We start from the raw sequence: 13,040 nt of genomic DNA, 5'->3' as shown, positions 1-13,040 counted from the left end.
ATCATTGCTTAATGAAAAAAAAAGGTGAGGCAAGTCTACAAAACATTCTCCTTGACAGCCTTCTGTTTCAGCTGCTCCTGTTGACTAGCTGTTTAGTTTTCAACCTGTAACTAGTCAAATCTGGGTTAGGCTCAGACATAAGTTTATCTTTTGGAGCAAAATGGATTCAGCCATTTCTGAACCAGAAGGAGGTGGCACTCGCTTCTCTCCACCTACTCATCACAAAAAAAGGCCAAAACCTCCTTGGTGCTGCCTTTAAGGAGTCCTGTCACCTCACCTGCTCAGGACAGGACACTAATGGGTGGGCTGGAGGCAGCTGCTTATGAGACACACGGGCTCAGTTTTGAGCAATTACTGTCCCTGACTCCACTAAGCTACAGTCCTTACAACAGACACTTTTCAGGGAAATGCATGAGTGTTGTCTCGGAAAGATCCAAATTTCAATCTCATTGACACCAAAAGACTTTCTTATTTTGAAAGAAAACAATGGCCATTAAATAGTAAATCAATGTGGAAACTTGAGAATTTTAAAAAATTGAGTCCAATGTGGCACACAGCCTTCTGACTTGAAACAGCAGTGACATGTACAAAGTGACTTACAGTGGAAAAATAAACACTACTGCCACATTAATCCAAAATCATATCACTTTTGCTTTTTCAAACACATAAACCAAAGGCTTTTATTTTTTGCCAATTAAAACTATTTGTATTTACAAACAAAACCCATACAAGGTAGGAACAAGGAGCTCTACTTTGTTAGCTTATATGCTTGCTTGTAAGTCTGGAATAAGTCTGCTGCTTTCAGCACAGTCACACTGGCATAAGATCACAACCTTGCCCAGAGATTTATGATATTTTAATATTTTCTAGGAATGATGGGTTCAATACTTATCAGCCTACATATGCAGAGGGAAGCATCCTCCTGTCATTAACACTTCTCCAGAGCAGATGAGTCAGTTGGCAGCCACATTGCCATGAGACAGCATTAAACAGGTGATGGAGGTCAGGCAGTTTGGAGAAGCAAAAGGAACGCCAAAACACAGGATGTGTAACTCTATGGGGGAGGATCTTGATGAGTAGAAAGATACTGATCTTTCTTTTTATCCCTTCCAAGTGCTTCCACAGAAGGTGGAGAGATTTAAAGATAGTGAGTAGAATTTAAATATTGTCTAAAACCAAACAAAAAACCAATGCTAGTTGGCTCATGGTTAGTGAAATCAGTAAAAATAATTTAAAAATCCCTTACTTTATTTTCACGCTCAATTTGCTTATACTTCAGGGTAATGAAGTTCAAGTCAGCCATCTCAGACTCAGTTTGCCGGGCCTCTATCAAACGGCTGATGTATCTGTTTACTCGAGTTCCTGGAGTGTTGTATACAACATTGGTAGAAAAAGAGGAACGATTCCTGAGTTTTTCAGAGGCTGTCCTTAATGCTCTCCTCTGTAGCACAGATGAAGAAAGAAGCACAGATTTTATTAACATTGAAATTTTTCATTGCTGTTCATATTATCTCAAGCTCACAGACAGGATGAGGAATCCATTAAGCAGAGCAACTACAAAAGACAGAGATCTTATCTCTGTGTGATTGCCATCTTTCAAAAACTCCCTAGCTGAAATCCCGATCTCATTAAAATCAATGAGAAAACCCCCACTGCATTCCAGGATTTCAATCCTCATCCACAGAAATTCTCTTCACATACTGCCCTGACGCTTCTCTGCAACTGAGGAACTCATCAGTTTGATCCCAACCAGTGTGACTTTACCTAGAAGAATAATTAGAATTTTTTTCTTGATGGAAGACAGGGAGCTCTGGACATCCTGAACACAAGACAACCAGGCTCTTTATGATACAGGAAAAGTCCTACTATCCAAGACTGTCTAGGTAACAATACACACTTTGAAGAGATATTTTTCCTTAACCTCTTGCACAATGACCATAGTGAACTTCAAAGGGTCTGAAATATCAAGTGTTCCTATCTTTAACTCACCCAAGTGGCTCTCTTGTTAAGACCTCGTGGGTATGCCTTAAGTGCACTTGCAGATCCAGATGGAGCAGTCCAATAAATTACCAGAGCTCACCTATGCCTAACTGGGGTTAATTCCTCTCTGCCTGAGATAGCACAACTGACAAGATGATCACTCATAGTCCTTCTCGGTGAAAAAGATTTATCACAGAGCACATCTGAAAGGGATTTTAGACAATCTGTCTCACTTTTCACAGCGAGCACTCAGAAGACGGTGAGCAGCGTCTCAGCCACGCTAGCGGTAACCTTCAGGTGAGGGCACTGTAACTCAACCGTTACGGCTAGATCTGCACTAGTATGACTGCCCGTGCCCCAGCACACTGAAAGGATCCGGGCCTTCACAAAATACTCTTGTAGAAGCAGCATTTTTTAAACACAGAGTGAGAAAGATGTAGGCCAATCTTGTAAAAGAAAAAACAGTTACCTAATGGTTAGCACATTGAGCAGGAAGAAAGAGACATCAATTGAATATCCTTTTCACCTCAAAAGGGGTCAAGCCTTACTTCCCACAATAGTTTTGACAGCCAAGCTCAGGCAAGTTGTACTATTTTTATACAGTTAAAGGAGTATTTTTTTACCTAACATCTGCAGAGTTCAGGAAGACAATTCAAAACATTATGAAACGACAAGTCTGCTCAGGGATAAGGACAATGTTGGCTCAGGATATAATCAGCAGAGTCTGTCAGCAAGCTGTTACAAAAGCACACAAAATTTCTCTCTTCAGAGCAGTCAGTACTTAATGGCCCACTCTTTAAAGGCTATACTACAAAATATCCTTTTAAACCAGATGGTAGAAAGAGGTGGTGATCACCATTTAGGTAATTATTTAAGTAATTCTGCAGGAATGGCAGTTTCCTGTCTTGTTCCACAAGAAGTAGTTCTCGTGAGATCCTCATCAGTGAACAAACAGTGGACTACAGCAGTGCATTAGCTTACAGAACTTATATGTGTATTATACCTGAATACTTACGAACAGTGGGAAGGGTTAACTGCTGACTGACACTTTAGTTTTCTGACCATAAAGAAGAATGGACCTTAGCAAAGATGAAATAACTTTCCAAGTTCTGTTTTTCTGGCTTTATATGTAGAGGGCAGGTTATACCAGCATTAAACAATTATGAGGCTACTTGAAGCATTTTTCTTCAAACTATCAGATCCCACAACTTGTTGTCTGTGATGTAAGAACTAATTGTTTCAACATGAAAAATAATCTTGTGGACATATATGGATTAGAGCTTTGACATCCAATCTTCTGGGTTCTTTTAGCTATAACAGAAATCTTAAATTGCCAGTCAAACAACTATTCTAAATGCTTCTGAACAGAGATGAAGTTGTTCTCTTGCAGAAGACATTTGTCCCAAAAGTTTGTAAGGAAACTGAGTGCTTTCAGGAGTACTTTGGGGAATATACAATTTTGCTCTTCATAAAGCTAAAGAACAATTAGTTAGCATATGTATTGCTTAAGGTGCAGCAGAAAGTACATCTTTAGGGATTTCTTATAATCCAAATTTAAACCTATAGTATAATAGGGGTGTACAAAACAGCATTAAAAAAAAAGAAAATACTTCTTTGCTTCAAAATCTGGAATGAGGGTAGACAATTGGAGTTATTCTGACAGATGGAATAAATTATATTATCTATTCTGCTGCTTTGAAATAGGGTTAAAGTTACTGTGTTTAATCAAAATAGCTGTTGCTCACATATAATTATTTTCACTAGGTCTCTTATTTTTATCTCTATTATTATTTCACACAGTAGACTTACATTATGTCTTATATGCAATCAAGATCCAGTATTTATATTTCTCAGAAATTAAATAAATAAATACATGGTACAGTAATGTGCTGGCTTCAAAGCCTTTATAGCCATAGCTTGTTTTACATGATTTGAGGACTGATATCTCTGAAGAAACCCTACATTGCCACACAGCATATTTGTATTAAAATCATATATCATGCTCCATGATAAATGTTATGTATTAGGTACAAAAGCTCAGAACCACTGGTTCAGTTAAAGATAGCATTGTCAAACTTCACTGTAAATGTTGTGACATAAGAAAATTTTCATTGGATCCCTAGCAAACCCATATCAGGATTTTCTGCATATACTACCATATTTATACATACATATACACAAGACACATGGTAAAGCATTGCACATGCTTCAAAGAATGTGTGAGTTACTTTTTTTACATACTCAAAGAACAGTACTAATTCACAATTGGAAGGCTTTGTATGTGGCCAATTTCAAAATCAAATCTGGAGTTTCTGCAAGTCTTCACTGAAACTGTGTTTTAAAGGAACTAACAGACTTTTCTCCCCTTTTCCCGCAGAATAAACACAAGCACATGTAAAATCCAAAATATAAAAGTTAGAATGCTTTCTGAAAGTTAAGATTTAGCATGAATCTTCAATAAATGTTCATTGTTTAAAAAAAAAAAAAAGGGTGGAGTATTCAGTCAAGATGAACGACCGATTCCAATGCCCACATGCCCTGATTTGGAGCACTGGTGGAGTGACCTATGTAATATTGCCACCTGCTGGCAAAGAAAATGGAATGAGCACCTCGAAAAGTTTTTTCTCCATGAACTTCTGGGTAGATCCACACGCAGAAATGGAAGTAAACCAGTATGTAAAGCAATTTTGAGTTATGGCATTACAAGCCATTCAAGAAAGTGGTATTCGTATTTTTATTATTAGAGACTTTTGTATTTAGGATTTGTATTAGGGATTAAGAGTTTTTTTGGCTAATCAGTTGCCCTTCATTTTTCAGAAAACCATCTAGAGATACAAAATTATTCTGTTATTTTGCATTTGCTGCCATCAGCTTCAGCCTGTGATGGATTCATGACGCAAAAGAACTGCTCTTGGTAATTGCAGAAAAAGCCTCAGAAACTCTAATACCCTTGAAGGAAGCCCTTAATAGAAGCCACATAGGCCACCTGTGCTTGTTCAAGAGGAGCTCCAAATTTGAGGCCTGTTATAATTAAGTTTTGTCTTTACTGTCAGAAGGCTGTGGGTATTAGATAGCTCTAGCTCCAGCAGGAACACCAGGAACTCCTCTATCGGTTGGTCAGGTCACCCCATATGTTCTCAGAGCAAGTCTGCTTGTGCAGCCCTGGAACCGATGCCCAAAGAGCCCTCATGGATTACCTTATCATCATCCTCACACGTCATGACATTGGAGAAAGGGATCTCTGCTTTGAACATCTTACGACAGTGCATGAGCTGAACAAGCAGGTAGCAGACTGTCTTGAACTTCATTCTTTTGGCAGGCTTAATGTCTGAGAGAATCAGTCCAGGAAATATCTGTTGGTCAGAAAAATAGTATTTATTCCCATGCAGACATAAGATACCTGCAGACATTTACACTGTCTAGTGGTCAGAACAAAGCATTATTCTAATCAAGAAGCAATGCATTTTGATAAAGATCGTGTATTTGCAGATGAAGATTACTTCATCTTTTTTTAACCTGAGATATGAAGAATCTATCGAACAGACAGTATTTAAACACACACTTAACATTTCAGGAACTGTTTTCTACATAGAAATGTAGAGTATAAAAAAAATTTATTAACGGCAAACTCATAAAAGAGGCAATATTTGTATTTCTTTAACCTTAAAATAAATTCTGGAAAAATACAGGAAAAAATAAGGAGGAAATTAGCATTTTTATTAATTGATGTTAAAAAAAATATAATTTCAGTCTTTTTCTTATTTCCTCATTTTGTTACTTCAGCCACTGGTAAGCCCATTAAAATCAGAAAAGGATAGCTTTTGCTTTAAAGCAAAATACACTTGTATACATGCCCTAAAAGGAGGCTGTGAGGCACTGAAGTTACATTTTACATCTTATTTCTCCAAAGCAACAACTGTTATACCACAGAGAAATATCCTCAAAGGGTTGGGTATAATCTTTTCCTTTTATCATCGAGCTCCCCATTCAGCAAGGACAAATATTTTCTTGGTTAACTCTTAAGCATGTATTTAACTCTTGCTGACTAATAAACCCCTAGCACGTGTTCAGACGCTTTCACAGATCAGAATAAGAGTGATCCTTTATTCTACCCTCAGTATTTATACCAGTCTTATTCATGCTTTTGGCATGTGGAATGTGTAAAGCAGTGTTCATGGGCAATGTGGAAGGACCCCATGCCACCACAGTATGGGAATTTCGGCTTGTGAAATTAGTCTTTTCTGGAACAGCAAAACAAAGAAGCACAGAGGATTTGGTCCCTAGTGTTCCTAGGTACAAAAGACAGAGCAAATCACACGCCAAAAACTTTATTCAAATGCTCTAAACCCCACAAATGGCACTGCAGATCTGCTGTCTAGTCTTCACAATACTATGATTTACTACAGCAGTTTACATCATTACTTCAATGATCAAGGAATGAAGAGGGAAGTAAACTGGAAGTATTTGTTTAATGCATGTTTTCATGGATACCTAAATTTAGCGAGACAAGGCAAATGACATTGTTTATATTCCAAATGGCATCTCAGGTATTGGCTTGCTGTGCTGTTTAACACATACAGCTTCTTCTGGAGAATCAAGGGTATATCCTATTGATCTACCACTATTCTGTTTAGTCAGTTACACTGTGGCTATGAAACACAAAAATGACTTGTGTATAAAAAGTTGCGCATTTTTTATTAGCAGATGGCTATGTTATAAGCACGTGACATGTTTCAAATGTGGAAAGCTGCCCAGGTCTGCACATGTGCAGTTTATCGTGCCCTGAAAGGCTGGCTCCAGCCAGCTAGCGTCACCAGCACTGTACTGCACGGTCAACAGCTGGAATCTAAAATGACACTAGTGTACCTAGTGTCTAACCACTTGTATAAGTGATAGTTTAACAAAAGTCTCCATGAAGAGATTCACAATATGATCCCTTTCTTTTAAGGGCTTTCTGGCAGAAGACTTACCGCTGTATTGCAATAACCACATAGAAGATACTGTACAAGGATATTCACATACTAATCATCCCTTAGGTATTCCTAAGGACACCAAGTAGGTAGTTGTTAGGCCTACGTATGGCAGATACGATCAGCTTTTGAGCAACCATTCCCAACAGCTAAAACATACTTATTGGACAGGTACTCCACTTAAGAATTTTCCTAATGTAGCCATAATTCCTCTAGAAGTACTATGTATTTTACTCAGTCTCCCTATCAACCTTTTGATACAACAAAAATGAGCAACTTTCTTGAAACTGTCTCCAGTTTTGAATTTTGCTTCATTTTTTTTAAGACACAGAGATAAAAAGGGAATACACAGAAGTGTACAGGTGGACCGTATCTCAAGAGATCATTAGCTCTTCCTTTGCTCAAACCTTTCACTGTGGACATTGCATTAACTAGGTCAACAACTTCAGTTTTAGTTCTCCATTAGGTTGGCTGGAAAAGACGCTCTTAAATAAGTACAGAGAGCTCCAGAAGCTGCCTGACAGCCTTCATTATGGAAATGTCACAGTAAAGGTGCAAGAGTGGCAAAGAATAAGTAGAACATCTTACTAGCAAAAGATTCAAGAAGGCTTGACCGAGAAAGGTAAGCACATGGGCGTGACTATATCCTCCTACAAGGATTTGAAGTCTTGTGAAAAGAGAATAATTTAGACTTTCCTCGCTGCAAACTTCTTATAATAGATGCATTTCTGAGAACAACCTGCAACTTGAAAACTTGGAAGTTTGGCTTAGGCAGTGTGGTCCTGTCACCAACATGGCTTTTCCTCAAACACATACTTTCATGCAGTTTCCTGACTATATCTTCAAAGAAGTAGGTAGAACATTTTCAGCTCATACCATTGACTGCTCTTTTTGTTTATAAATCTTATCGGCAGAGAGTGTATCAATTGTATACACCGTTTGTATGTTGGAAATACAGGGGTGTTTTCAAGCTGTCTGGATGTCAAATAGAAGTCACTGAAAAAAATGGAGTAGTGTGTTTACTTCTGGGCTCCCCAGTACAAGAAAAACAGTGACAAACTGGAGCGAGTTCAGCAAAGATTCACCAAAACAATTAGGGTTCCAAAGCATACGATATATGAGAAGAACCCGAGGGAATTCAGTTAATTTAGCTGGAGGAAGAGGAGGCTAAGGAGGGACCTAACTGCTGCCTTCAGCCACCTAAGTAGCAGTCAGAGAGAAGACAGAGCTAGATGCATCCCAAAAACGCTCAGAAAAAGCACAAGAGGCAATGGATATAGGCTGGACCAAGGGAATTTCCCATCTGATACAAAGAACAGGAGTTTTAACCATGAGGAGGACCATGCGCCGGAGCAGGCTGCCCAGAGGGGCTGCCACATCTCCAGCCGGGCAAACACTCGGCACTCACTCAGATGAATTGCCCTGAGCAACCTGCAGTTTCCAGCGTGGATCGAGCTGCAAAGCTGGCCTTGCTCTGAGCAGGGAGGTCAGCTGTGTGACCTCCAAAGGCCCCTTCCAAATTCAGCTACTGCGCGATGCTATGAAAACGTGTGGAACACATTATAGCTACAGCTCTTCACAGCTGGCCAAGAACCTAACCACTCAAAGGACATTGCAGTACATGCATCGGGCACACTGGCAGTTCTCAGATCACGTATAATTTTATATATAGCTTTTTCTTATTTTTTTTTTATTCTGGTGGTTGCAGGACATACAGATTCTGCACTGGGACTGAGGATTTTCCACTCTACTATTATATATACACAATATCAAAAATACAAACAAAGGAATTCTCTCCCACATTCATCTCACAAATCATGTCCCTTTTTTATTATTACTTTTACAGCAGAACAACACTTTTGACACAGTGTACTTCTGAGTGGAATATTCAGGTAATCTCACTGTCTGCTGTAAGCCTCTGATAAAGGCAAGAAATGCTGTACAGTCTGTTAAAACAGACTTTAAAAAAAAGCAAACAAAAAACCCAACCGCAATGTCTTTCAATCTGCCTTTTCTCTGAACTCACCCCAGGCCAGCATTACAGGAAAGCTGGACTGCAGCATTCTCATTCCAGCTCATTTTGTCAATATGTATTTTACTTTCACACTTCTTTTTGACCCTTGGGATCATCTCTTATTTGTTCACTGTTCTTTTGCTTCATAATTTTAGGGTGGTGGTTTGCTGCAACACAGCTGGCAAAGAAGGTTAAGAGCTGGGATCTTCTAAGATAGCACTCTGAAAGCAGCCAGACTATCTACAGCTTTGTGAATGTCTTTAAGTATGCAGAAAACGAACTAGCACTGATTAGAATTCTGGGAAAACACCCCAGTGTTTGAATCTCATGTAATACTCCGGTGAGGGATTCACTGGTGCTTATCTGGGACTCTCAGAAACAGCAGCAGACTGTTCCCCTGCCTATATTCAATCTTAGTGCTTAAAATGGCATGGGAAAGAAGATACTAATGACATTCAAAACACATTTACAGAAACCATAAATGCTGTAGCACTATGTCTGTCTGTGCTTTCTGTCTTCAGGTGGGCAGGACCATGCCTCTTGGTAGTAGTGTTTGCTCTATTACTATCTGCAAGCCATCTTGTCCTGAGGTAGGTGAGCAAATATTAATTTTTTTTTTCTTACAGTTAATAGCATCAGACATTTGCTTTTTCATCCTTTACCATGGCCCTTATGATATATTTTGCTTATCACACCTCAGCTGTCTGTCAGGAAAGTATATTGGTAATTTTTACCAGTAAATAATAGATTCTATTAAGACAAACCATTAACATTCAGAATGTTGTGGCCACTTTCTTGACATAGATGTAGAAAGTTTTCAGCAGCTGTGAAGACTAAAACAATCTCTAGGAGATCAATAACAGAGAAAATCTTATACCAGTGCCCTACATTTCTCCCATCTACAGATTCCACATTTCTGGAAGAAGAGAAAGAAGGGAGGAGGACAATGTTAGTGCACATAACTAATTCCACCATCACTGACAGGCCGAGCTGCGGGCTGTCACATTGATGATGATGCACTAGCAGCTTCACAGCAACGGCAGAAACAATCCTGAGGATGTAGAGCAACACACTCTGCAACACAAGCATCATTCCTCTGTCTGTGTTTGCTGGGTGGTAACACAAGCAGTCTACTTCCAGTGTCAGGGTGTGTATATTCCAACAACTTGAGCAAGGCAAAGTCTCAGGCACAGATCAGTCCCTGCCCAGATACAAGCTAGAGCTTCCCTCAAAAGGCTGTGTGTTTATCTGTTCAATCAGATCTGCTGAGGTATGTCGAAGGTGTTAAAACCTGAAATGCCCAAGTTATGCATCCAGATCTCCAGTTAAATTCCTCCGTAGGAGCTTTCAGCCACGGAGAGCAAAGACCACCCCGGACTCTCCTAGTCATGGCAGCAGTGGTAGCTGCAGATAGTCGTCCATTTGAAAGCAGAAATCATCAGTGTGTGCCCAGCTATGGACTCAGATGCCTAACTTGGGGCATTTCAAATTAGAACAATTTTGTCAAATACATTTTTGCTTGCTGTGCGCTAGCAAAGGAGAGTTTGAGTAGTTGGAAAAGTTTTCACATGCCCTGCATTAACTGTAAAGCTTTTTTCTTCTCTTACTACTTAGAGTTTAGGAGTCGGAGCTCTAGCACTCCGTAAGGGCTGGTAAGCATACGGTCGCTTAAGTAAAAATATCCTCAAAATGAATTAGTCCAGAAAGCTGGCAACTTACAAGGACCATGAAAACTTCCTTGAGACAAAGTGGAATGGATATTTTCAGAAGAGCCAGATGCAAAAAAATCCTAGGGATCTGCTAGCCATATGGATGGATTTATTGGGCCATAAGTGCTCTGTGGAAAACACAAAATTTTACACATTTGGAAAAAACCAGGAGAATCTGAGAACCGTGTGGCACGTTCACGTAGACCTAACCAGAAATCAAATTAACTTTGCAGAGAAGGAAATTTCCTACAAATATAGATGGAACTTCAATTTGAATGGAAATAATAAATTAAAAATAATTAAGTACAATAATTTTAGATCTATTGTTTCACTCAGTTTACTTTTTTCCTTCTGTAGCCTTTTTTTCTTTTGTTATTGTTCACATGTTGATGCCAAGATGACATCTTTTAATCAGGTCAGACAAAATCTAACAAACTGCTATCAAAAATCAAATTGCTTCACTTTAAAAAGTTAGATGAAAGTATTATTAAGACATAATAGAAAGCATCTCAAGAGTGTATATGAGCAGTTACACTTGTGAAACATGCTAGCTGCTAACAATGATTCACAGGTGAAAGTGATTCACCAACGAAGCAATAAGGCAAGCACATGTAGTTACTATGTATTTTATCTACACAAAGCAAAAAAGCCATCATGATTCTATGTAGTTTTCTCTGGGCTATATTGCATAAAGTTCATTCCACCCTGGGGAAAAAAAATCAAATCAGCCACAGGAAAGAAGCAGACAACACCCGCTGGTTGGTGATGGAAAGATATGGAGCCTAGTAATTTATTTTAACATAGAAGGCAGATCATCTGCTTCATGCAACAAAGCTATGCTGATTAACAGTAAAGGAGGATGTCAAAAATACTGCCTTTTCAAGCAGCGGAGTGATAGAAAATTTGTTTATTTCCCTGTTACTCCTTGGTGACAGGACTGCAACGCAGAAATCTAAAATCACATCTGTTTATGCTAGATGAAACAACAACAGATGAAAGTGATGTGACAGCCTTTGCCACTTTTCTTGCAGCTGTTGTCATGCAAGTTAGAACGAATCTCAGGTTGCTGAATTTCTGCCTATTCATCATGAGTCAAAGAAATTAACTGATCAACCTTTTGAGCTGTTAAATCCATCTGCAGTTCACATTATGCCACAGGTGTGTAGTGTAGATAATTGCTCTAGATATTTCCGACATTTGCAAGAGTTTTCACATTTTAAAAAGTATTTTCCAGAGGATGCTCCTGAGCTGTTTGCTTACTGAGAGGATTGCTGAACCTTCAGGCTTTCAGCTGAGTTTTCCTGAAATCATAAGACTGACAAAAGTGCTCTCCTCTTCCTCAACTATTGCTTTAACTTTTCTTTTCAAATAGACTGCTGGTAGTTTGGTTTGGCTATAATTATTTTTTGGACAAAAATAAAATTGAAATTTTAGCCGCCTGCGTTGGAACGTTTAGGGCATGATTCAACACAGCAAACCAGGCAGGAGACAGAGCATCATACCTCTAACCAGCATCCACTTCCTTCCAGCTGGATAACTAAACAAGGATGCAGAAAAAAAACTTTAGACCCTTTCACCGGGGATTTTCAGGATGGTCACAGCATTACTCAGAGACTTCAGACAATAGAGCAGGGCTGTCCAAGCTACAGAAAGGATTTTCTGAGACTGCCTGACATGGCTTTGTATGCACATGGTGCGGTAGGACAGAGAAATGTCAGCCTTTTCAGAGAAACATCTAGTTTCCATGGGTAAACAGATGTGGTACTCACTTTCAGGGACTTTTCATCAATGTCCATCACTGTGTGCTATTCAAATAGTAGATGCAGATACCATGTGATTTACATTGCCACAAATAAAAGACAACCCCTATCTTTGAATACAGTTAGTCGGTGAATAACTCACTAGCACATTAGTAGAGATTTTGCAGATGGTGATTAGCAACCTATTGGAAGCTAATTATTGATTATATTTGAGGTATGCCGTAAAATCCAGGAGACACGAATATATAGTAATCATTTATAAGTTGTATCTATAGAGTTTCCCTATGATTTTTATAATTTTTATCACCCCCTTTCCTGGACATAGCTCTATTGCTTCCTGTTAATGGTCTAGAGCATTATTTGTCTTTGCCTTAGCTCTGGAGCTGGCAAAGTTACTCAGTGAAGCAGGTTCCCTTAAGCTGGCAATGAGTAACAGTGATGGCAGGCCCACTTATGTAAATGCAAAAACTAACACCTTCTGAGAAATCTTTTCCCTCACAAAAACTCCATCACTTCTGACCACTGCTTGGCTATCTGTAGAAGAATGTTAGGAATTTCACTTAATTGTCTGCGCTGGGCTGTTTTCTCAACTGGTGAAATTAGTGAG

At 39.0% G+C, this 13,040-nt stretch overlaps 1 protein-coding gene across 1 annotated transcript in view; it reads right to left on the bottom strand.

Annotated features, from left to right (window-relative positions):
- Positions 1 to 13,040, bottom strand: part of ADCY1 (adenylate cyclase 1) — a 156,591-nt gene that overhangs the window by 29,559 nt on the left and 113,992 nt on the right. Inside the window, exons 8-9 of the mRNA XM_075052153.1 lie at positions 5,178 to 5,333; positions 1,247 to 1,441 (exon numbers count right to left, since the gene is read on the bottom strand). Coding sequence (XP_074908254.1) covers positions 1,247 to 1,441; positions 5,178 to 5,333 — 351 coding nt within the window. The remainder of the gene's footprint in view (positions 1 to 1,246; positions 1,442 to 5,177; positions 5,334 to 13,040) is intronic.

This window comes from Buteo buteo, chromosome 20 (genome assembly GCF_964188355.1).
Source record: "Buteo buteo chromosome 20, bButBut1.hap1.1, whole genome shotgun sequence".
NCBI lineage: Eukaryota > Metazoa > Chordata > Aves > Accipitriformes > Accipitridae > Buteo > Buteo buteo.
The sequence above is the reverse complement of the archived record's forward strand: the minus strand, read 5'-3'. Positions and strand labels throughout refer to the sequence as shown.